We start from the raw sequence: 27,161 nt of genomic DNA, 5'->3' as shown, positions 1-27,161 counted from the left end.
AATTTTTTTTTAAACTGGATAAAATGACACTTTTCGGAAATACACTGTACTGCATTCCAAGTTCTGATTTCTGTATACACATTGTATACATTTCATTAAAACAGACAGTGTGGGTTCCCCTCTCCTGGAACTCTACACCCTGAGCTATACCAGCCCACATAATCCATGGTATAGGGGGGCCTTTTAGAGATGGGCTATCAAGCCCTCCTCTACCCAGAGCTCTTGTCCAATCTGTGGACCATTTCCCCACTTCCAGTGACCAGGAGTTTGGGGCTGTCAAATGGCCTGGGGGGGGGGGGGTCATGGTAGCATCCGCGGGTCCCCTTTAACTATTGGACCCCCAGATGCCCGTCCCCTCCCCAGGTGAAATATGTATGGGGGTAAATTCTTGTTTCAGAGGCTAATTTTTGCATTCCCAGCCTCTGCAATATGGATGCAGAGGCTGGCTATGGCCATCCAGGAGTTTGTCAGGATTGGTGGTTGCATGGGGACCTCCTTAGAGACTACTTGTGTTGGATCACTGCTGAGGATCTATAGTGTCGCACAATCTACAAAGAGAAGCTCTACCTCTCCAGAATATCATGAGCAAATGTCTGTCACGTGTGTGCAAGATTGTTCTAGCACAGAATGCTGACAGACACCCTCTGATGTGCACTAGTTAACTACCATAGCTTTATTTAGGCTATTTGTGGCATACACTTGGGCAGCATAGTGGCATAATGGTTAGCACTCTCGCCTCGCAACGCTGGGTCTTCAGTTCAAATCTCAGTCAGGGCACTATCTGCATGGAGTTTGTATGTTCTCCTCATGTTTGTGTGGGTTTCTTCCGGGCACTCCGGTTTCCTCCCACATCCTAAAAACATACAGATAAGTTAATTGCCTTAAAAAACTGTCCCTGGCTATGATACATACACTACATGATACATACATAGACATATGACTATGGTAGGGATAAGATTGTGAGCCCCACTGAGGGGACAGTTAAGGGACAAGACAATATACTCTGTACAGCACTGCAAAAGATGTCAGCTCTATATAAACATTAAAAAATAATATACTTCAGTGCATTTGGCTCTTACAATTTAGAGGCAGGCTCATATATTCCCCCTTTTGCACTGGCACATTACATTGTGTTCATTTGCACAGGTAGCTGTATACGGGTTTACTGTACAATTTTCTTGTGCCTTTTACAGGACATTGGTTTCGATGAATGAATTTATTTATTTTTTTATGGATTTTGATTTATGGATTGATAAATACATTTTAGATTCCTCAATGTCATATGAATCATTGTTTAGAATTCAGCACGTTTATAACCCCTTCTACCTCAAACAATGCATTTTGCTCAGTGCCATATTTTGACATATATTTAAATTTGCTGCCTGAACTTTTGCAACTTATTAATATTTTTGCTGATTGATAGCCACAGTCACCACTTTATTTTAGTGATTCACTATATATGTTTATATATTTTGTTCCTGGCGCACCGTGTTTATAAACACACTTTATGCACACCTTTTTTTCTACAGTCCATGTGCTCTTGTCCTCTCTCCCTTTCCTTGATTTTAGGTTTTACATTTTTTTGAGCTGTTGATGTGCTTATTAAATACAGTATTTCCTACATTTGCAATTTGGTTATACAGTATATTCGGATTCTTTTTTCTTTGAAAATAAATTATTCCTTTCCAGGTGTTCAATTGCTAGAGTTATACAATTGTATTGGTAGTGCTTTCTGGGATTTCTTGCTGAGGACACATAATTGCTGCACTTCACATGTGGGGTAATTGGTAGATTTCATATGTCAGGTGATTGCCGCATTTCATATGTGGGAGTGATTGTCTCAATTCAAACACAGAAACCATGTGGTTTTTGCTTCTGCTTTGGGGAGGGTATGGTTGATGGGGGTTGTCCTCACAATGTTTGCTTTAGGGAGTAAAAAGTCTCGAACCTGCCCTATTTTTACGTACTATATTTATGCTATTTGTGTTTACATTTCTGGGTACATTGCTGATTATGTCACCCTGGTCAGGCTGCTAGCTAGCAATGCAGTCTCCCTGGTGATAGCTATAACAGGAGGCCACACTGCTACTGCAATCACTAACACATGCTACATCTCAGGTGCTCCATCCTTGCGCCTAATGTTTCTGCTACTTTTAGACACCTTACCATGGTGGCATTCATGATTTACTGCATGTTATCTAGTTTATGATGCCAGCTAGTAGCACATTCTCTTGCTGATTCAGTGGCCCAGACTGCTGCAAGTGTTCAGAGCTGGCACCTACCACCTCTGTCCCATTCTCAGGTTACACTTCCATGGCTTAATGGTTCCACCAATTAACCTCTTGAGGACTGCAGGGCTAAACCCCCCTAGTGACCAGGCAATTTTTAGTTTAAAAGGCCACTGCAGCTTTAAGGCCAAGCTGCAGGGCCGCACAACATAGCACACGAGTGATCCCCCCCCCCCCCTTTTCTCCCCACCAACAGAGCTCTCTGTTGGTGGGGTCTGATCGCTCCCCCCATGTTTATTTTTTTTAATAAATATTTGTGTTGCCGCTTTTTTTAAAAAAAAACCTCTTCCTTTAAATCCCTTCCCTCCCTCACTCCCTCCCTCCCCACAGCCGGCCAATTACGGCGATCGGCTGTCATAGGCTTCTGCCTATGAGAGCCGATCGCTCTCTTGTCCCCCAGGGGGACAGCCATGTTACACGGCTGTCCCCAGTGCAGCCCTGCTGCTGATCGCAGCGCTGCACAGAGTAAATAGACGGCGATCACGCCGTCTAACAGTCTCCCGAGCGGCAATAGCCGCTCGGAGACTGAAGGCGGGGCGGAGCTCCGCCCCCCAAGCAGGAGATGCGCGCGCAGCCTGCGCGCGATCTCCTGCAAAACAGAGCCCCAGGACTTTACGGCAATTGGCGTTAGGCGGTCCTGGGGCTGCCACCGCGGCCACGCCTACCAGCGTGACGCGGTCGGCAAGAGGTTAATGTCCCTTTTTTGACTGGCATGTATGTCATCATCAAGCTGCAATGTAGCAATTTGTCCTGTCCATCACATAAAGATCAATTTTTTTTACAGTTTGGTGACTGTACATGTTCATGGTGACATGTGTGAACAGTGACATTACTGATCATCATGCTGTCTGACTGCCACACATTTATTTATAAACAGGCACATATAATACAACACAATGGCCTGCAGTGTATATGGACATACATGTGTTCTTTCATCGTTTTCATATTTGATACAGTGCCATGGCCCCAAAATTGGGACAGCTTGCACTTCAGGCTGTACATTACCGGTTGCCTAGTGCTTAGGAAATATTGACAGTTGTAAGGTAGAAGGTTACTATGTGCCTTTATTAGTAAATTAGTTTCACAGTAAATTTAAACAGTCAACATAATTAAGCCTTTGCACATTCACAAACACAGCTATTGTCCATACAGCTTCTTAGGCACTGAGGTATTCGTTTACAAAAACATGCATAATTCTGAATAATCACATATGCCAATGTCAAGCCTGTACAATGGATCTGATCACATCCAACAGAGGAATATACAGGCGTTGGCAGCAGAAATGTGTCACAGGGTGATAAGGGTACAGAGTGAAGCAGCCAAGCTGCCACTGAAATAGTGAGCTTCTGCAAATCCCTCTCATTGTCTCTCCTTCCATCCACAACTTAATTTTGAATATTTATGTATAATGCATTAAATTATTTTTTTTTGGGGGGGTGTTAAGCACCAGAGTTTCTCATGAATATGTATGTATGTATATATACTGTGTGTGTGTGTATGTATATATATATATATATATATATATATATATATATATATATATATATATATATATATATATATATATATATATATATATATATATATATATATATATATAATACATATATATATATATACATACACACATATATATATATATATATATATATATATATATATATATATAATACATATATATATATATACATATATATATATATATATATATATATATATATATACATATATATATATATACATATATATATATATATATATATATATATATATATATATATATATATATATACATATATATATATATATATATATATATATATATATATATATATATATATAATATAGTGTGTGTGTGTATGATTTTCTTCCTATTTGTCATGTATTTGCATTTAAGGTAGTAGCATATGTTATTGACAATAAAGTGGCAATGATGCTCACTTTAGAGTCTTGGAACACACATGTGTTGTTAAGTTTGGCACAGTGCTGGTTGTAGTTGTGTTTCTCTTCTCACTGATTAAGAGAACAGCTGCTGTATAAATAATTTCAAATACGCTGTTATTTAGATTGAGAAAATTTCTTTCTTAATGACTAACTAATTGCTTTAGACAATTAGTAAGCTTAACAAGCATAAAGTACTGTTTATCATTCATTTTTTGCTTTACTTTTTGTGTGAATTGTTGTATGAACTGTTTAGAATAAAAAAAAACAGTTTAACATCAATTAAATGACAATTTTGTTTTCGTCTTAGAGTATCACCGAATTCCCTTGTTAGATGAAAGCAACTGGGTGCTGGGTAACATTGATCAAATCGGCTACTTCAGAGTTAACTATGATGTCAAGAACTGGAGACTACTGATTGATCAGCTAATGAGGAACTGTGAGGTACTGTAAGTTCTCGTTAAGTTTGTTTTGCAGGGATTTGTGTTGATCTGAAGCTCCCTACTGGCATTATCATCCTAAATGGTTCCATTTTTCTCATAGGTCATTTCTGTCAGTAATCGAGCAGGACTGATCGATGATGCTTTCAATCTGGCAAGGTATGTTTTCTTGCAGATGTCCAACTTAATGAGCAGCCTTGTCAACCATTGTTTGAAGGCTTCAGTAAAGAATGGAGCTGCCCCCCTTTTGTTGCTCAGTCTACGCGGAAGGGTTTCACAGTTGAAGCAGCATGATTTTTCTTTCTGCTCGCCATGCATAACGCTTCTTTTGTTTCTCGCTTCAACATCCTTCTGCCGTCTTGTAGCACACACCACATTACTGATCAATAGCAGCTTCAGGGTATTTCCGTAGTTGTAAAGGCTTGATCAATTTTTCAGCAGGTTTGTGTTTGAGATTAATGATCTACGTCTTTTTTCCTTTGCTAATGAACTGATTTAAAAATGGCCAGAGTGCCATAATACATTTTTCAAGGGAAACACCTTCATGCTTCAGTTCCTGTTTTGTTTCCATATGTACTGTCTACTGTGATAAAGATTCTCAAGATTAAAAAGTAGTTATTCTAAAGATGGAAGTGCTCCACTGCAAAGACCATCATAGTAGCATTACATTAAGTTTGTTAATAATTCAACAAGGATAACATTTGCACATCAACCTCTTGAGGACCGCGTTCTTAAACCCCCCTAGTGACCAGGCCATTTTTTGCTAATTAGGCCACTGCAGCTTTAAAGGCCTCGCTGCAGGGCCATACAATTCAGCACACAAGTTATCCCCCCCCCCCCCCCCCCCCACACACACACATTTTCTGCCCACCAACAGAGCTTTCTGTTGGTGGGCTATGATCGCTCCCAGGATGTTGATTTTTTTATAAATATTTGTGTTTTTATTTTGTAAATAAAATACATTTTTTTTAATATTTTGTAGCCCTCCCTCCCCCCGCCAGCCAATCAGCTTGATCGGCTGTCATAGGCTTCAGCCTATGACAGTGGATTACTTTTCTGCCTCCCAGGGTGTCACACAGCTGTTCCTAGTACAGCGCTGCCCTATATTGCAGCACTGTACAGTGGTATTAGATGGCGGTTTCGCTGTCTAACAGTCACTAGCGGCGATCGCCATTGGGAGGCTGATGACGGAGTGGAGCAATCTCTGCCCCCAGCACTTCATGCCAATTGCTGTGGAGTGGTCCTGGGGCTGCTGTGCTGCTCATGCCAATTGCCATTGAGCAGTCGTTAGGCAGTTTATAGTAAACCTCATCCTTGTATATTGAAAGATATACACATATCCAATCACAATGTGCTCATTATCTGTAAATGAGTCTGTACTATGGATGGAATAAGAAAAATAAGTAGAACCAGTATTCCATTTATAGATCAGGGTTGTAGTGCCAGGTGTGAAGTCAAAGTTTTCAAATTCTTAGTATTTGTTGGCACTGAGTAGTGTTGGGCGAACATCTAGATGTTCGGGTTCGGGCCGAACAGGCCGAACATGGCCGCGATGTTCGGGTGTTCGACCCGAACTCCGAACATAATGGAAGTCTATGGGGGCCCGAACTTTTGTGCTTTGTAAAGCCTCCTTACATGCTACATACCCCAAATTTACAGGGTATGTGCACCTTGGGAGTGGGTACAAGAGGAAAAAAAAATTAGCAAAAAGAGCTTATAGTTTTTGAGAAAATCGATTTTAAAGTTTCAAAGGGAAAACTGTCTTTTAAATGCGGGAAATGTCTGTTTTCTTTGCACAGGTAACATGCTTTTTGTCGGCATGCAGTCATAAATGTAATACATATAAGAGGTTCCAGGAAAAGGGACCGGTAACGCTAACCCAGCAGCAGCACATGTGATGGAACAGGAGGAGGGTGGCGCAGGAGGAGAAGGCCACGCTTTGAGACACAACAACCCAGGCCTTGCATGAGGACAAGAAGCGTGCGGATAGCAATTTGCATTTTGTCGCCATGCAGTCATAAATGTAATACAGATGAGAGGTTCAATAAACAGGGACCGGAAACGCTAACCCATCACAGATGTTCATTGTTCATGTTACTTGGTTGGGGTCCGGGAGTGTTGCGTAGTCGTTTCCAATCCAGGATTGATTCATTTTAATTTGAGTCAGACGGTCTGCATTTTCTGTGGAGAGGCGGATACGCCGCCGATCTGTGACGATGCCTCCGGCAGCACTGAAACAGCGTTCCGACATAACGCTGGCTGCCGGGCAAGCCAGCACCTCTATTGCGTACATTGCCAGTTTGTGCCAGGTGTCTAGCTTCGATACCCAATAGTTGAAGGGTGCAGATGGATTGTTCAACACAGCTACGCCATCTGACATGTAGTCCTTGACCATCTTCTCCAGGCGATCAGTGTTGGAGGTGGATCTGCACGCTTGCTGTTCTGTGTGCTGCTGCATGGGTGTCAGAAAATTTTCCCACTCCAAGGACACTGCCGATACCATTCCCTTTTGGGCACTAGCTGCGGCTTGTGTTGTTTGCTGCCCTCCTGGTCGTCCTGGGTTTGCGGAAGTCAGTCTGTCGGCGTACAACTGGCTAGAGGAGGGGGAGGATGTCAATCTCCTCTCTAAAGTCTCCACAAGGGCCTGCTGGTATTCTTCCATTTTGACCTGTCTGGCTCTTTCTTCAAGCAGTTTTGGAACATTGTGTTTGTACCGTGGATCCAGAAGGGTATAAACCCAGTAATTGGTGTTGTCCAGAATGCGCACAATGCGTGGGTCGCGTTCAATGCAGTCCTAGGCCGAAGAGGTCATAGCCTAGGGTCACAAAACCTGTTTATTGGGCAATTTCAATGGTGGCGAGTCTGACGTACATAAATCGCAGCAATGGCCGTTAGCAACGTCTGAATCTCACGAAATGTCTCATGCAGGTAGAAGACATATTGTTAGACTTGGGCTCCAAAGATGGGTTCCCTACATCTCTGCAAACCAGAGTTACAGGGCTCCAAATTTGGTAAAATCCCCCATAGGCTTTCATTGGGCCTCCTATTTACAGTTCCAAAATCTCACATCTTTTCAAAGGGCAATTACTCAGCAGTGGCAAATTTTCTAGCATTGTAGGGACCCTTAGGGGGAACATGACTGGTGAGTTTCGGGCCCCTAGGCCAAAGAGGTCATAGCCTAGGGTCACAAAAACCTGTTTATTTGGGCTATTTCAATGGTAGTGATGGTGACGTACATAAATCGCAGCAATGGCCGTTAGCAAAGTCTGAATCTCACGAAATGTCTCATGCAGGTAGAAGACATATTTTTAGACTTGTATTACAAAGATGGGGTCCCTACATCTCTGCAAACCAGAGTTACAGGGGTCCAAAATTGGTAAAATCCCCCATAGGATTTCATTGCCTCCCTATTTCACTTTCCAAAATCTCACATCTTTTCAAAGGGCAATGGCTCAGCAGTACCAAATTTTCCAGCATTGTAGGGACCCTTAGGGGGAACATGACTGGTGAGTTTCGGGCCCCTAGGCCGAAGAGGTCATAGCCTAGGGTCACAAAAACCTGTTTGTTTGGGCTATTTTAATGGTAGTGATGGTGGCGTACATAAATCTCAGCCATGGCCGTTAGCAACGTCTGAATCTCACGAAATGTCTCATGCAGGTAGAAGACATATTGTTAGACTTGGATTCCAAAGATGGGGTCCCTACATCTCTGCAAACCAGAGTTACAGGGGTCCAAAATTGGTAAAATCCCCCATAGGATTTCATTGCCTCCCTATTTCACTTTCCAAAATCTCACATATTTTCAAAGGGCAATGGCTCAGCAGTACCAAATTTTCTAGCATTGTAGGGACCCTTAGGGGGAACATGACTGGCGAGTTTCGGGCCCCTAGGCCGAAGAGGTCATAGCCTAGGGCAGGGGTGCCCACACTTTTTCGGCTCGCGAGCTACTTTAAAATTCGCCAAGGCCAGGAGATCTACCAACGTTTTAAATGCACCCCCCGAAAGGTAGTTAGGCATACGTCCCCTCAGTACTGGTTAGCTAGGCATAGGTCCCCTCAGTACAGGTTAGCTAGGTATAGGTCCCCTCAGTACAGGTTAGCTAGGTATAGGTCCCCTCAGTACAGGTTAGCTAGGCATAGGTCCCATCAGTACAGGTTAGCTAGGTATAGGTCCCATCAGTACAGGTTAGCTAGGCAAAGGTCCCCTCAGTACAGGTTAGCTAGGTATAGGTCCCCTCAGTACAGGTTAGCTAGGCATAGGTCCCTTCAGTACAGGTTAGCTAGGCATAGGTCCCCTCAGTACAGGTTAGCTAGGCAAAGGTCCCCTCAGTACAGGTTAGCTAGGTATAGGTCCCCTCAGTACAGGTTAGCTAGGCATAGGTCCCTTCAGTACAGGTTAGCTAGGCATAGGTCCCCTCAGTACAGGTTAACTAGGTATAGGGCGGGCACATGCAATCACTTACCTCCCTTCAACTGTGGAGTCTGCGGGCTTGTCATCTCCCCATACAGGCCATGTGCAGCAGCGATGCGGGCAGCCATGACACCTCGTGCGCGCAGCCATGACACCTCGTGCGCGCAGCCAACTTCACAGCGGAGATCACATCACCAGGCGGCTGAGGGAGCGCTCCGGCGGGCAGCGTGAGAGGAGGCAGAAGTGTTGCCTCCAGCGCCGCCCCCAGCCATGACACTGCCGCCCTTAGACTCTCAGCCGCGCCTCTCTCCTCTCCTGATTGGACACATCAGTGGCTAGCAGCAGAATCTGATAGGACGCGGCCAAGTGGCCACGTTCTACAGCTGCTGGCCACAAAAGTCAATGGGATGCGGCCAGGAGGCCACGATCTACCAATCAGGCGGTCGCGATCTACCGGTAGATCGCGATCGACCTATTGGGCAGCCCTGGCCTAGGGTCACAAAAACCTGTTTATTTGGGCTATTTCAATGGTAGTGATGGTGGCGTACATAAATCTCAGCCATGGCCGTTAGCAACGTCTGAATCTCACGAAATGTCTCATGCAGGTAGAAGACATATTGTTAGACTTGGATTCCAAAGATGGGGTCCCTACATCTCTGCAAACCAGAGTTACAGGGGTCCAAAATTGGTAAAATCCCCCATAGGCTTTCATTGGGCCTCCTATTTACCGTTCCAAAATCTCTCACCATTTCAAAGGGCAATGGCTCAGCAGTGGCAAAACTCACCAGTCATGATCCCCCTAAGGGTCCCTACAATGCTAGAAAATTTGGTACTGCTGAGCCATTGCCCTTTGAAAAGATGTGAGATTTTGGAAAGTGAAATAGGGAGGCAATGAAATCCTATGGGGGATTTTACCAATTTTGGACCCCTGTAACTCTGGTTTGCAGAGATGTAGGGACCCCATCTTTGGAATCCAAGTCTAACAATATGTCTTCTACCTGCATGAGACATTTCGTGAGATTCAGACGTTGCTAACGGCCATGGCTGAGATTTATGTACGCCACCATCACTACCATTGAAATAGCCCAAATAAACAGGTTTTTGTGACCCTAGGCTATGACCTCTTCGGCCTAGGGGCCCGAAACTCACCAGTCATGTTCCCCCTAAGGGTCCCTACAATGCTGGAAAATTTGGTACTGCTGAGCCATTGCCCTTTGAAAAGATGTGAGATTTTGGAAAGTGAAATAGGGAGGCAATGAAATCCTATGGGGGATTTTACCAATTTTGGACCCCTGTAACTCTGGTTTGCAGAGATGTAGGGACCCCATCTTTGAAATCCAAGTCTAACAATATGTCTTCTACCTGCATGAGACATTTCGTGAGATTCAGACTTTGCTAACGGCCATTGCTGCGATTTATGTACGTCACCATCACTACCATTGAAATAGCCCAAATAAACAGGTTTTTGTGACCCTAGGCTATGACCTCTTTGGCCTAGGGGCCCGAAACTCACCAGTCATGTTCCCCCTAAGGGTCCCTACAATGCTAGAAAATGTGCCACTGCTGAGTAATTGCCCTTTGAAAAGATGTGAGATTTTGGAACTGTAAATAGGAGGCCCAATGAAAGCCTATGGGTGATTTTACCAAATTTGGAGCCCTGTAACTCTGGTTTGCAGAGATGTAGAGAACCCATCTTTGGAGCCCAAGTCTAACAATATGTCTTCTACCTGCATGAGACATTTCGTGAGATTCAGACGTTGCTAACGGCCATTGCTGCGATTTATGTACGTCAGACTCGCCACCATTGAAATTGCCCAAATAAACAGGTTTTGTGACCCTAGGCTATGACCTCTTCGGCCTAGGACTGCATTGAACGCGACCCACGCATTGTGCGCATTCTGGACAACACCAATTACTGGGTTTATACCCTTCTGGATCCACGGTACAAACACACTGTTCCAAAACTGCTTGAAGAAAGAGCCAGACAGGTCAAAATGGAAGAATATCAGCAGGCCCTTGTGGAGACTTTAGAGAGGAGATTGACATCCTCCCCCTCCTCTAGCCAGTTGTACGCCGACAGACTGACTTCCGCAAACCCAGGATGACCAGGAGGGCAGCAAACAACACAAGCCGCAGCTAGTGCCCAAAAGGGAATGGTATTGGCAGTGTCCTTGGAGTGGGAAAATTTTCTGACACCCATGCAGCAGCACACAGAACAGCAAGCGTGCAGATCCACCTCCAACACCGATCGCCTGGAGAAGATGGTCAAGGACTACATGTCAGATGGCGTAGCTGTGTTGAACAATCCATCTGCACCCTTCAACTATTGGGTATCGAAGCTAGACACCTGGCACAAACTGGCAATGTACGCAATAGAGGTGCTGGCTTGCCCGGCAGCCAGCGTTATGTCGGAACGCTGTTTCAGTGCTTCCGGAGGCATCGTCACAGATCGGCGGTGTATTCGCCTCTCCACAGAAAATGCAGACCGTCTGACTCAAATTAAAATGAATCAATCCTGGATTGGAAACGACTACGCAACACTCCCGGACCCCAACCAAGTAACATGAACAATGAACATCTGTGATGGGTTAGCGTTTCCGGTCCCTGTTTATTGAACCTCTCATCTGTATTACATTTATGACTGCATGGCGACAAAATGCAAATTGCTATCCGCACGCTTCTTGTCCTCATGCAAGGCCTGGGTTGTTGTGTCTCAAAGCGTGGCCTTCTCCTCCTGCGCCACCCTCCTCCTGTTCCATCACGTGTGCTGCTGCTGGGTTAGCGTTACCGGTCCCTTTTCCTGGAACCTCTTATATGTATTACATTTATGACTGCATGCCGACAAAAAGCATGTTACCTGTGCAAAGAAAACAGACATTTCCCGCATTTAAAAGACAGTTTTCCCTTTGAAACTTTAAAATCGATTTTCTCAAAAACTATAAGCTCTTTTTGCTAAATTTTTTTTCCTCTTGTACCCACTCCCAAGGTGCACATACCCTGTAAATTTGGGGTATGTAGCATATAAGGAGGCTTTACAAAGCACGAAAGTTTGGGTCCCCATTGACTTCCATTATGTTCGGAGTTCGGCCATGTTCGGCCCGAACCCGAACATCTAGATGTTCGCCCAACACTACACGTGACCCGTTCGGCCAATCACAGCGCTAGCCGAACGTTTGGGTAACGTTCGGCCATGCGCTCTTAGTTCGGCCATATGGCCGAATAGTTTGGCCGAACACCATCAGGTGTTCGGCCGAACCCGAACATCACCCGAACAGGGTGATGTTCTGCAGAACCCGAACAGTGGCGAACACTGTTCGCCCAACACTAGCACTGAGGCACTGTAATAACACATAGTAGAATGCAGTAAATTATTCAGGATACCCACTTGATGATAATTTTCCTGGTTTCAACATCAGAAACACTTCTACAGTCCTGGCCAAAAGTTTTGAGACTGCCAAAAATATTGGACATTAGAAAAGTTGGTGCTTAAGTTTTTATTATAGCAATTTGCATATGCTGCAGCATGTTATGAAGAGTGTTCAGATGAATTGCATAGTCCTTCTTTGCCATGATTAAAATTAACTGAATCCCCAAAAAACTTTTCCACTGCATTTCATTGCTGTCATTAAAGGACCCGCTGAGATCATTTCAGTAATCGTCTTGTTAAATTAGGTGATAATGTTGATGAGCACAAGTCTGGAGATCATTATGTCAGGCTGATTGGGTTAGAATGACAGACTTGACATGTTAAAAGGAGGGCGATGCTTGAAATCATTGATCTTCCATTGTTAACCATGGTGACCAGCAAAGAAACGCATGCAGCCATCATTGCGTTGCATAAAAATGGCTTCACAGGCAAGGATATTGTGGCTACTAAGGTTGCACCTAAATTAACAATTTATAGGATCATCAAAAACTTCAAGGAAAGAGGTTAAATTCTTGTTAAGAAGGCTTCAGGGCATCCAAGTAAGTCCAGAAAGTGCCAGGATAGTTTCCTAAAGAGGATTCAGCTGCAGGATCGGAGTGCAACCAGTGCAGAGGGTGCTCAGGAATGGCAGCAGGCAGGTGTGAGCGCATCTGCACGCACAGTGAGGTGAAGACTTTTGGAAAATGGCCTGATGTCAGGAAGGGCAGCAAAGAAGCCACTTCTTTCCCAAAAACAATCAGGGACAGATTGATCTTCTGCAAAAAGTATGGTGAATGGACTGCTGAGGACTGGGGCAAAGTCATATTCTCAGATGAAGCCCCTTTCCGATTGTTTGGAGCATCTGAAAAAAGGCTTGTCAGGAGAAGAAAATGTGAGTGCTACCATCAGTCCTGTGTCATGCCAACAGTAAAGCATCCTGAGACCATTCATGTTTGGGGTTGCTTCTCATGCAAGGGAGTGGACTCACTCATAATTTTGCCAAAAAACACAGCCATGAATAAAGAGCGGTACCAAAACACCCTCCAACAGCAACTTCTTCTAACAATCCAACAACAGTTTGGTGCAGATCAATGCATTTTCCAGCACTATGGAGAACCGTGTCATAAGGCATAAGTGATAACTAAGTGGCTTGGGGACCAAAACTTTGAAATTTTGGGTCCATGGCTTGGAAACTCCCCAGATCTTTATCCCATTGAGAACTTGTGGTCATTCCTCGAGGCGGGTGGACAAACAAAAACCAACTAATTCTGAGAAACTCAAAGAAGTGATAATGAAAAATGGGTTGCTACCAGTCAGGATTTGGCCCATAAGTTGACTGAAAGTATGCCCAGTTTAATTGCAGAGGTCCTGAAAAAGAAAGACCAACACTGCAAATACTGACTCTTTGCATAAATCTCATGTAATTGTCAATAAAAGCCTTTGAAACGTATGAAGTGCTTATAATTATATTTTAGTACATCACATAAAAAACTGAAACAAAGATCTAAAAGCCAAAAACTTTGTGAAAACTAATATTTTTGACAGTCTCAAAACTTTTGGCCAGGACTGTATATTGGTATATAGCCCTGCCCTCTCAGGGATACTTCGCTTGGGATGTTTAGCTATGTGGAATCCCCCCCCCCCCCCCCACTTTCTGGGACACCAGATATTCTTATGGAAATCTCAATAGACATTCCGTAGAGATCTGACTGAACTAAAGATGTCATCACCTTGATAAACCTCAGAATGTAAATCAGCGTGGAAAGACTTCACAGTGGGAAAACACTGACTAAATAAATTATAAGTTAATATTGTAAAAAAAATACACAATTTTATTCCTTAAAGCGGACCCAAACCAAACATTTTTTTTAATTCAAAATATTTAGTTGCACCACTCTGACACATACAAAGATAAATAAACAATTCTTCAAGCCTATGAGCATTTCAGTGCATGCTTTTCACCCTCCTCTTTACATAACTAGGGTTATACAGGTGGCAGCCATTAGCAATTCCTCCTTTGCCGGACACCACCTACTCCACCAGTTTGCCGGATTCTGTCCCTGCAATATTAAAGGAAGGGAGGGGTTCCTCCAATAAATGTAAACTATTTTATATTTGTCATCATGCAGCTGAAAAAAGGCTGCTATTTATTATTATAATTTAGAAAATATATGTTACTTCTGAAATCTTGTATTTTTAATTTGGGTCCACTTTAAGTTATTTTAACTACAGTTCCTCTTTAACCACTTGCCGACCGCACACTCATAACGTGCGTCGGCAAAGTGGCAGCTGCAGGACCAGCGACGCAGTACTGCGTCGCCAGCTGCAGCTTAATTAATCAAGAAGCAGCCGCTCGCGCGAGCGGCTGCTTCTTGTCAAATCACGGCGGGGGGCTCCGTGAATAGCCTGCGGGCCGCCGATGGCGGCTCGCAGGCTAGATGTAAACACAAGCGGAAATAATCCGCTTTGTTTACATTTGTACGGCGCTGCTGCGCAGCAGCGCCGTAAGGCAGATCGGCGATCCCCGGCCAATCAGTGGCCGGGGATCGCCGCCATGTGACAGGGGACGTCCTGTCACAGGCTGCACAGGACGGATAGCGTCCTGTGCAGCCCAGATCTCCCGGGGGCAGCAGGTAGGAGAGGGAGGGGGGGAATTTCGCCACGGAGGGGGGCTTTGAGGTGCCCCCCCCCCCGCCACCCACAGCAGGCAGGAGAGATCAGACCCCCCCAGCACATCATCCCCATAGGGGGGAAAAAAGGGGGGCAATCTGATCTCTCTGCCTGCACGCTGATCTGTGCTGGGGGCTGCAGAGCCCACCCAGCACAGATCAGCTAAAACAGCGCTGGTCCTTAAGGGGGGGTAAAGGGTGGGTCCTCAAGTGGTTAAGAGCCCTATATTTATAAGTAAACTGACATGCAAAAGGATTTATGATTTTACTCCTGCATAGAGCTCACAATGCAGCTTTTTCTGTGCATTAGTACAGACAGGGATTGTGTTAGCCTGTCAGGCAGTGACTTCTAGGTCTATAATTGTTAAATTGACACAAATCCATGATGGGAGGGCTGATTTCAGAACAAAGCAAAATTGTGATTTAATGTCCTTGCAACACTATGTTAAAATAAACTGAGCAGGGGAGTTCCATAAACCATTTCCTTTATATAATGTCATAGGGAGTGTTTGTAAAATATCCCTGCAAGCTTTAACTTTTTTTTCCCATACATGTATTTATTTATTTAAAAAACATGGCTCCTCTTCTGCTAAGTCTCTACACTTCAGACACGTATTGGCCCAGGAGCATGAACATGTAGCTCTACCCCCTGAGTATTGTTGGAGCATTGCATTAGTGGCATAGCTCCAACAAAAGTGGAGGTGGGCAAAGCTGAGAGGCTTTGCAGTTTATGGGGGCAATGAAGAAGCCCCAAATTTAGCCACTTCATAATTGTTTACTTTATTTAGGTACCCTTTAACCTCTTGAGGACTGCAGGGCTAAACTCCCCTAGTGACCAGGCCATTTTTAGTGAAATTGGCCACTGCAGCTTTAAGGCCAAGCTGCAGGGCCGCACAACAGAGCACACAAGTGACCCCCCCCCCTTTTCCCCCCACCAACAGAGCTCTCTGTTGGTGGGGTCTGATGGCTCCTGCATGTTTATTTTTTTTTAATAAATATTATTGTTCGTGTTTTTTTTTTAAACACTTGTTTCTTTCAATCCCTACCCTCCCTCCCTCCCCACAGCCAGCCAATTACTGCGATCGGCTGTCATAGGCTTCTGTCTATGAGAGCCGGTCACTCTCTTGTCCCCCAGGGGGACAACCGTGTCACACGGCTGTCTCCAGTGCAGCGCTGCTGCTGATCACATCGCTGCACAGAGTAAATTTATGGCGATCACGCCGTCTAACAGTCTCCCGAGCGGCAATAGCCGCTCGGAGACTGAAAGCAGGGCGGAGCTCCGCCCCCAAGCAGGAGATGCGCGCGCACCCTGCGCACGATCTCCTGCAAAACAGAGCCCCAGGACTTTACGCCAATCGGCATTAGGCGGTCCTGGGGCTGCCGCCACGCCCATCGGCGTGACACGGTTGGGAAAAGGTTAATGGTAGGTGTATAGAAGACACTTGGTGGCACCAGACAGGTAAGTATTTATATGCACGGTCACTGGGAGGGGGGATCTAACATTTTGGGGGGGGGAGATAAACATTCATTTTTTCTTTACTTAAGACTGCTGTATCCACTGTGCATTTTCTGTAGTGTACCTGAAATGAGTGGATTAAAAAAAAGTATGCATACTTGGCATTCCCTCAAGCCCCCTTCAGGCTTATCACTTCCTTTACCGTCCTCATTGGCTGCCTCAATCCTCCACTAGGAAGCCCAATTCACCAGTCGGTGGAGGCGCGTAACATGTTCTTACATTGCAGCACACACTACCTTGTCAGTGCAAAAGTAAAATTGCTGTTCGTTCTCTGCCCAGTGTAACTTTAGCAAAGTTGTGTCCAGGGCTGGGACAAGGTCACCTACCACCCAAGGCAGGGATGCTGAAGGAACCCCACTTCCCCAATATACATCAATCGTACAGCCACACAATGTATACACACACCTACAATGGATACTCACAAGACAATTTATCTACACACACTGTAGACACACAGTCCATACACACATAGAGACACGCTGTAGATGCACACACAGACATACTGTAGATGCTCAAATAAAGACAGACAGATGAAGTTGCAGACATACAACTGTAGATGCGCATACACAGACACGCTGTACGTGCACACACACACACATGTAGTAGATTCACACACAGAGACACGATGCAGATTGACAAACACACACTGTAGTTACACACAGAGACACGATGCAGATTGACAAACACACACTGTAGTTGCACACACAGACGCGCAATAAATACATGCACACACGCATACAAACAATACTGTAGATGCACACACTAGGATAATCAGAAGGCAGTGTTGGTCATTTGTCTTCTGCCAGGAGCTGAGCCAGCACATGACTTTTCACCTTTTCTACACAGTTGTCATGCCTGTCTTTTATTTTATGGGGTGGCAATTTCTTTGCCTTTCCTTTTACACAGGCATTCCTTCCCCCCAATCTCTTCTCTGCTTCATCATGCTGAGGGCCAGGCCCTATAAATACTGAGGTTGGGCAGCACAGATCTACAGCATGGCTGGATGTCTCTCCTCCTGCATCTCCTCCTTGTCGACAGCACAGTTGGGTGTCTCCTTTTGGTAGCATGGGGGTTGGCAGCATGGGGTCATCTGGGCAGCATGGAGGTGCACTTCAGATGTAGAAGTACCTACAGGCCGCTACATATCAGCTGAGTGGCACTTCTTTTAAATATTGCCCCTACCTCGTCTATGATTGGATGGCTACAGGAGCACTAGTATTAAGCTGGTGCTGCTACTATTGGGCCTCCCCTTTTTGCTGCTCTGTGACAAGGTACTGTCATAGCAAAATCATGACATTTGTGATGTATGCAGCACAGGACAGCACAAGGCCACTGCAGAGAGTGAGACCCCAAGGCACTGCTTGCTTTGCTTGTAGCTAACTACAGCCTTGGCAGTTGCTAGCATAACCTGTATGCATGCAAATAAAGTTTGGATTTAAAGAGAATCTGTACTCTAATATTCTTACACTAAAAAGCATATCATTCTATTCCTTATTTTCTCCTGTGCCCCTCTGTGCTGTTTCTGCCGCTCTCTGCTGCAATCCTGGCTTGTAATTAACAGTTTTAGGCAGTGTTTGCAAACAAACTAACAGGCTTGTGATAGGCTCTTATAAGCAGATTGTGTGAGTCATACAGAGTGTGCAGGGGGCCTGCAGAGGGTGTGTATCGCTTCTATCCAATCACAAGCAGCCCTGCACATTCCACACATTCAAGCCTTAGCCCGACAGACACGACAGAGGAAAGGAGATAAGATTTATTACAGAGACAGTGCAATTAGGAAAGGCTGCAGTAAGCCAGAGCACATTAGAACAGGCATAGAAACGTATAGGATAGAAGAGCTAAGGCTGAAAAATGTGTTACAGAGTCTCTTTAAATCTTCTTTGCTATTTTTATAAAGCATAGATTCTTCTAAGAAAATATGGGTAGATGGCTATGCACCATTGTTTATAAGCATCTGTAGCACAAGGACTCATTCTCACCAGATTGATTTTATTATGCTTAGGTATCACACCACACTCTCACATAGGCTCCCAACCATGCATGGGCAGACTGACATTGTCACTAAAAAATTAAATAAACTAATAAAGTCCAAGGATGTGTGGATCACTTGTGGATGATGTCACACAAACAGAAAAAGCTTAAGGTTTAAAAAAATCTGATTATGGAAGGTAATCCTGTGTAGAAGATCTAGCTGAATGTTCCTCCTCTTTAGCCACTTAAAGAGGAACTGAACTCAGAATATGAAAACAGAGCATCGCAATCCATGTTAAAATTTGTAGGCAAAAACAGTACAATATATGTACAAAAATATGTGAATAAACTACAATATACAATTAAATTAATAAACTTCACCCCCTGTGACGTATGCTACTGCGGCAAGTCACATGGTGACTGCCCAGCAGGCTCAGGCTCACAGAGATCATTGGGAGACTTTCTCCTGGGCATGCAAATCCCCTGCAGCTTTGTTTGTTGACACTGTGAGTCATCAGGGGGCGCCTGTGAAGCCGAGAATCCTGACAGCAGGCTGAGGGACTGGAGAACTTGTTGTAAGGCAATGGGAAACACTGGGCTAACTGATAAAAGTGCAGTTAGAGGGCAGCATGATGCAGAGCTGTGCATGGAGGGTCCGTGGGCAAAAATCTGTCTGGTCTCTCCTCATAGTTATGACTGCATGTGCTGATAAGGTGTTAAACAAGTTGAAACGTTTTTGACAGTCCAGGGGAGCTGCTTTCTGACATGTGCGAGAGACCAGCAGTGACAGGAGTACTATTACAGGCAAGTAGGCTCTGTATGATGTGGGACTGCAATACAGATAAGCTCTCTGCTCCATCTCAGGCTATTCACAATTTCTCTCCACTCCTCCTCTCTCTGGGCTTGTGTACACAAAAATCGCATAGCAATCGCTAGCAATTTGTGAGTGCAATTTTGTGCAGCAATTTTCAGAGCGATTTTTGAATGAATCGCTCCAAAAAAATGCTACATGTAGTGTGTTTGTGTTTTAAAAAAAAAACAATGCTGCTGTGAGAACACCGTCATAGGGTAACATTAGCCAAGTGCTTTTCAAATCCCTGTCGATTTGAAAAACGCTCAGAAGCCCTCTTGGTGGGCACCAGCCCTCCCTCATTCACCTTTGTTTCCCTCTTCCCCTAGTGCTGCTGGGTCTCTGTGTCTTCTTGTGTCATAGAGGAAAGCTAAATAAAAGTGCAATCCTGGTGAGGCAAATTATTATTATTATTCTTTAGCACTAGCGGACCTAAGCCCATTTAAAAACGGGCTTTAGGTCTGTTTTTCACTGCGCGCGCCATCCACCACACGCGTCCGCCGGCTGCTCACCCAGCCACGCGCGTCTGCTGGCCACTCACCCGCCGCTCACCCAGCCACGCGCGTCCGTCGCCCGCTCACCCGCCGCACATCCGGCCGTCCGATCACACGCCGGCCACTCACACACCGCCCGCTCGGCTTCCTGGCCCCGTCCTCCTGTGTGTGAGAGGCTGGGTCCGTGCTGTGCACATGCGCAGTAGCAAAAAGCACGGACCCAGCTACACAGAGACAATTTCCCTGCTGTGCACAGGGACAGTTGCCTATTATTATATAAGATTTATATAGCACCATCTTTCGCAGTGCTGTACAGAGCATATTGTCTTGTCACTTAACTATCTTCTTTCTTCTTCCTTCTCTTTCAGCTTTTCTCTCCTCACCATTTCTCCCCTTCTCTGCATAAGGGCTCAGACACACTATAAGTGCTTTTCTGAGCGATTTTACCGCGATCGCGATTTTAATGTAAGTTAATGGGAGCCATTTTTAAAAAGCTCTCAGAAAGTCCTGATGGCTACAAAGAGCTCATAAAAGCGCTTATAGTGCTTCACAGTGTAAAAAGGACTGAACAAGTTTTTCCCAGAAAAAACATGAATACATATATATGCTTCACTGTTAATGCTTCACTCTTCACCTAGGCTGCAAAAAAGTGTCACACGTGGTATTGCCGTACTCAGGAGAAATATTATAATGTGTTTTTAGGTGTATTTTTACTCATACCTAAGCTGGGTGGGAGAAATATCTCTTTACAGAGATATTTCTCCCACCCAGCATGGGTATGTGTTAAAATACACCCCAAAACACATTATACTACTTCTCCTGAGTACGGCGATATCACGTGTGACACTTTTTTGCAGCCTAGGTGCGCTAAGGAGCCCAAAGTCCTATGAGTACCTTTAGGATTTTACAGGTCATTTTGAGGCATTTGGTTTCTAGACTACTCCTCACGGTTTAGGGCCCCTAAAATGCCAGGGCAGTATAGGAACCCCACAAGTGACCCCATTTTAGAAAGAAGACACCTCAAGGTATTCTGTTAGGAGTATGGTTTAGGAGTATGGTGAGTTCATAGAAGATTGTATTTTTGTCACAAGTTAGCGGAAATTGATTTTTATTGTTTTTTTTTCCACAAAGTGTCATTTTCCACTAACTTGTGACAAAAAATAAAATGTTCTATGAACTCATCATACACCTAACGGAATACCTTGGATTGTCTTCTTTCTAAGATGGGGTCACTTGTGGGGTTCCTATACTGCCCTGGCATTTTAGGGGCCCAAAACCGTGAGGAATAGTCTGGAAACCAAATGCCTCAAAATGACTGTTCAGGGGTATAAGCATCAGCAAATTTTGATGACAGGTGGTCTATGAGGGGCCGAATTTTGTGGAACCGGTCATAAGCAGGGTGGCCTCTTAGATGACAGGTTGTATTGGCACTGAAGTGCAGGAAGCTCAGGATGTTCTCAAATGGTGACTTGGACATGGCAGCAGAGAACATGGGCATGTGATGTATTGGGTGCGTAGACCAATAAGACCGCAATACATTCACTAGACCCATGTTTAGGAGAAGGCCCCAAAAAATGTTACATTTGGAAACTTGGAGTGGTTTCCACCGAAAAGGATGGGCATGGTAGCTTCTTGGATTGGCGGATGCACATTGTGTGTGCATAACGGTTGGTCTCAGCCACAATTAAGTCGTAGAAACCAGCAGTGATCAGAAAAAAAATTCTGTCACTGCAGTGGGGCGGGTGAGGGCTTGGCCAGGTGATCAGAAGCCTGCAGGGGGCAGATTAGGGCCTGATCTGATGGATAGGAGTGCTAGGGGGTGACAGGTGGTGACAGGAGGAGATTGATGGATGTCTCAGGGGGTGATTAGAGGGGAGAGTAGATGCAATAAATGCACTGGGGAGGTGATCGGAAGGGGGTTTGAGGGGGATCTGAGGGTTTGGCCGAGTGAACAGGAGCCCACATGGGGCAAATTAGGGCCTGATCTGATTGGTAGGTGTGCTAGGGAATGACAGGTGGTGACAGAAGGTGATTGATGGGTGTCTCAGGGTGTGATTAGGGTGGGGAATAGATGCAAGCAATGCACTGAGGAGGTGATCAGGGGGGGTCTGAGGGTGATCTGAGAGTGTGGGCGGGTAATTGGGTACCCACAAGGGGCAGATTAGGGTCTGATCTGATGGGTAGCAGTTACAGGTGGTGACAGGGGGTGATTGATGGGTGATCAGTGGGTGATTAGAGGGGAGAACAGATGTAAATAAGGCACTGAGGAGGTGATCGGGGGAGGGGTCTGAGGGCAATCTGAGGGTGTGGGTGGGTGTTTGGGTGCCCGCAAGGGGCAGATTAGGGTCTGATCTGATGGGTAGCAGTGACAGGTGGTGACGGGGTGATTGATAGGTGATCAGGGTGTGGTTAGAGGGGAGAATAGATGCAAACAATGCACTGGCGAGGTGATAGGGGGGGTCTGAGGGCGATCTGAGGTTGTGGGCGGGTAATTGGGTGCCCGCAAGGGGCAGATGAGGGTCTGATCTGATGGGTAGCAGTGACAGGTGGTGACAGGGGGTGGCTCATGGGTGATTGATGGGTTATCAGTGGGTGATTAGAGGGGAAAACAGATGTAAACAATGCACTTGGGAGGTAATCTGAGGGTGGGTCTGCGGGTGATCTGAGGGTGTGGGCGGGTGATCAGGTGCCCGCAAGCAGCAGGTTAGGGTATGATCTGATGGGTGGCAGTGACAGGTGGTGACAGGGGGTGATTGATGGGTGATTGACAGGTGATTAACAGGTGATCAGTGGGTGATTACAGGGGAGAATAGATGTATACAGTACACGGGGGGTCTGGGCAGGATTTGAGGGTGTGGGGGGTGATCAGGAGCCCCCAGGGGGCAGATTAGGACCTAATCTAAAATATAGTGTTGACAAATAGTGACAGGGGGTGATTGATGAGTGATTAGGGGGTGATTGGGTGCAAACAGTGGTCTGAGGGGGTGATCAGGGGGCGTCTGAGGGGTGCTGTGGGCGATCGGGGGCAGGGGGGGCAGGATCAGTGTGTGTGTGTGTGTGTGTGTGTGTGTGTGTGTGTGTGTGTGTGTGTGTGTGTGTGTGTGTGTGTGTGTGTGTGTGTGTGTGTGTGTGTGTGTGTGTGTGTGTGTGTGTGTGTGTGTGTGTTTACTAGGTGGGCTGCCTCCTGCCCTGGTGGTCCCTCGATCACTATACACTATACATTACAAAGTGTATTATACACTTACTATGCGGCAGATCGGGGGTTAACAACCCGCCGGCACTTCTAAATGGCAGGTGGGTTGACGTTGCGGGTGGGCGGAGCCTAATGCCGGCTGTTCAGTCCCCCAGGTACCACCGCTGATCGGCGTTACGCGCTCCTGAGGGTGCCACTTTCCTGACTCCCATAGGTAGTGGGCGATTGGCAAGTGGTTAAACACATTCAATCAGTCATGAATGCAGCAGCTAGACTCATCCATTCTTCCCGCCACTCTGCTCCCACTTCTCCCCTCTGTGAAGCCCTACAATGGCTCGCTATGCACGTTAGAATCAGTTTTAAGCCCCATCTACAAGATACGATTCTTTGTGCGATTCGACTACGATTCTATTTACGATACGATTAAATCCGACATGTCCGATCGGGATTCTATTCGATTTGCCATTGTTTTGCAGTTGCATATCGAATTGAATCGAATTGATTCCTGATCGGACATGTCGGATTTAATCAGATCGTAAATAGAATCGTAATCGAATCGCACAAAGAATTGTATCGTGTAGATGAGGCTTTAAGATTCTGTGCCTTACCTACAAATCTGTGCACAAGACCTGCCCAACCTACATTTCTGAGCTCGTCCACAGAAATATTCCGGCCCGCCACCTCTGGTCCTGCAATGATCTCCTTATGCATTTCTCACTCCCATGCATGCCTACAAGACTTCTCAAGATCTGCCCTCACCCTATGGAACTCCCTTACACCCCTCCTCAGACTCGCCGCTTCCTTCAACACCTTCAAGCAAGCCGTAAAAACAAATTTCTTTAAAATGGCCTACCCCCCATCTACCACAGTTTAACTCTCTCACTCAAGCACCTTTTCCACAGTCCTACCTTATGTGTCCCTCTCCCCAACTTTCAGATTGTAAGCCTTTGGCAGGGTCGCACCGGCTCCTCCCCTCCCCATGTGTCCTTAATCTTGCAACCCCAGAAAAAAGACCTTTCTCATGGACTAACTCGGATTTGTCACTGTATAATCACATTATCATGCATGTATAACCTTGTGCTATGTTGTATAACCATTTGCTACCTCTTTGTCACCCCTTGTTGCAATGTATGTATCCCTATTTATTGTCCAGCACTGTGTAATATGTTGGCGCTTTATAAATACAGTTAATAATAACATTGTATTTACTGTTCCCAGATTCAAAGGAATAGTATTTATATGGAAGTAGGTCCCTTGGGACTGCCTTGGGCTGCCCCCTGGGATGGTCGGCAGATCTCCGCTAGTTTTATAAAGACATGTCAGTATTGATGCAGTGGCTACTGCTCTTACTCTGAGATGAGATCTCATGCGGTAATCCCCTGTGGCCAGTCCCTAAGGTACTCCCATGCCTCGGCCGGCCATGAAAGCAGGACGTAGACACATGCAGATTTATTGCAGTATTTGTATCAGCTGACTGCCACTTGATGTCACTCGCGCACCAGTTTGTCGGCCCTCTGCCCCTCCAGTGACGGCCTTGCAATGTTGAACAAGATCTTTGTCCTTCATGTGTTCAAGGCTTAAGCCTTCTGTAAGCAACCCACTTCAATTTGCTTCATAAAACATTTGCCCTGTATACCATGTATATATTGTTGGACATTTCTATATTCTGAAAGAACTATATATGCACCCTGCACTTGTGTTGCTGGATGTACCATGCGTGTGGTGCATAAACTATTTACATATTTGTGGTTCTAACTATTGCACTGTAATAGTGGGGAGGCCTCTAGATAGTCCAGAGGCTCCACAAATCCTCCTTGAGCCCTATTTTTCCAGCTTTGGGTCCCTCTGAACAGATTTGCCAAGAGTTTGTTGAATATGCTCTTATGACCACATTCTCATCCATGTCACCAGTGCACATCCATAGTGGCTTGCACGAATAGGGACCATATGGTCTGTGCTCGTGCATGACTCTTTACTCTGTGCATGAGCAGGTTCACTATATTGGAACTTGTGCATGGACAGTATGGATTCACTTTTACTAACACTGGTGGACTCGAGGAGGATCTGGGAAGACATGGGACTAGTAAATGTTACTACAAAACTTAGCGCAATGCAGGAATATGATAAAAACCTTATTTTACCCATCACCACTTGTAGAGTGAGAAATATCTGGAATCATTCTGATCTTGTTATTGCTGCCCAGGTCCTCATTCAGGAGATTTACTTTTATGTCCTGTTTTTAGTTACCCTAATGAGATGAGTGGTTTAAATTTCTCCAACAATAACACTGACCAGGCAACAATAAAAACAAACCAGAGGTTCATATCATTCCTTACCCTTCCCAAACCCCAAAGTGGATCTAGGCTTTAATGCTAGAAAAATTATTATTTAACTGCATATAATTATATGGAATAGAGGGACATTAGTGTGATTTTTTTTAAACCACTCTACTTCATAGCCTGTGACACAAAATACTAGTGAGTCAATTTAGCTTACTTGCATCTTCTTATCTCACTGCTACCTGTAAGGGATAGGTTCTAGTAATGCAGTTTTATATATCTATTATTATATTTAATAATTACATTCCTCATTTACAGTAACATTTCATACAATTTTAATCTTCCGGAAATTACTAGACATCAGTGATTTCAGTGCTTTAAATGCTGTTGCCAGTGATTTATGTATTCTTCTATTCACATTAAAAGTGTATTTAGTATTTAATGTTGTGCATGTGGACACTCTCTTAATGACTTAGTTTGTTTCACATATTTTAAATTTATGGTGAAGATAATTCACATCTCACTGCTAATTTTCCCCTGGCAATTATACCACCATTTGGTACTATGTCCCCAAAGGGAAAATTATTGTGCTAGGGTATATCCCTGAGTTCAGCAGCTTGTTTTAAAGAACGAAACAAGGTCAAAATTCTGCAGAATATATTGAGGCTTAATTCTGTCTCTGTCTGTCTCATTAGCGGCTCATGCGGTTTTAAAATGGAATGTTAAGAGGTCAAGTATTTCTAGAGAATGCACCTTAGAAGAAATTGTATTTTTAACATTCTTTACATATAAGGAGTACTGTGTCTTTTATACTTTCTTGTCTCGTAGGGAGTCTATTATTAGAATATATTACTTGTGTGCTCATGTTAATAATAAAATAAGCATGCTGGCATGCAAAAGCAATTTAACTACGGAAAAGCACTATTTTATGTAGTCTGTGTCCTCTACATACTATTGTGTGCAGTGTATGATTAGTGTATTATTCTGACTAATGAAAGGCCTGCATTTATATAATGTCTATATGGTTCTTGATAGCTACCTTGTTTTGTGTATAGCTCCGTGTGTACTGTTCTGGCTATTGCGCTGTCCTCAGAATTTTATGTCTGTGTGAAATATAATTAAAGGACCACTATTGTGAAAAATTGTAAAATCTAAAATACATGTAAACACATACAAATAAGTACATTTCTCCCAGAGTAAAATGAGCCATACATCCCTTTTCTCCTATGTTTCTGTCACTTACAGAAGGTAGTAGAAATCTGACAGAGCTGACAGGTTTTGGACTAGTCCATCTCCTCATGGGAGATTTTCAGCATGGCCTTTATTCTTTATAAAAGACTCTCTCTGAAAAGGATTTATACCAATATGCTGGCCAGTCTCCCTAAACTTCTTTTTTTTTTAAATTGTGATGTCACCATGAAAACTGTCTCTCACTCATCTTCTTAACCACTTAAGTCTATCTGGACATATATATCCGTCCAGATAGACTGTGCAGCTGCCGCTGCCTGAGGCGCGCGCTCCCGCCTCCTGCCGTTACTAGTGTTGATCGAACACCCAGTTATTCGGGCTCGAGTCGGCTCGGCCGAACATGGTCCAGATGTTAGGGATATTCGGCCGAACACTGAACCTAATTGAAGTCAATGGGGACCCGAGTGCTTGGAAGAACAAAGAGAAATCGAGAGCTTAATATGGTGTAGTATTGTTA

The 27,161-nt window shown here is 44.7% G+C and overlaps 1 protein-coding gene across 1 annotated transcript in view; it reads left to right on the top strand.

The window, feature by feature from the left end:
• The window catches only part of TRHDE (thyrotropin releasing hormone degrading enzyme), a 909,658-nt gene that overhangs the window by 763,638 nt on the left and 118,859 nt on the right, over positions 1 to 27,161 (top strand). Inside the window, exons 11-12 of the mRNA XM_068272747.1 lie at positions 4,540 to 4,673; positions 4,773 to 4,828. Of these exons, the coding sequence (XP_068128848.1) occupies positions 4,540 to 4,673; positions 4,773 to 4,828 (190 nt within the window). The remainder of the gene's footprint in view (positions 1 to 4,539; positions 4,674 to 4,772; positions 4,829 to 27,161) is intronic.

Source organism: Hyperolius riggenbachi, chromosome 3 (genome assembly GCF_040937935.1).
Source record: "Hyperolius riggenbachi isolate aHypRig1 chromosome 3, aHypRig1.pri, whole genome shotgun sequence".
Lineage (NCBI taxonomy): Eukaryota > Metazoa > Chordata > Amphibia > Anura > Hyperoliidae > Hyperolius > Hyperolius riggenbachi.
Note: the sequence above shows the minus strand (reverse complement) of the source record. Positions and strands in the feature narration are given on the sequence as shown.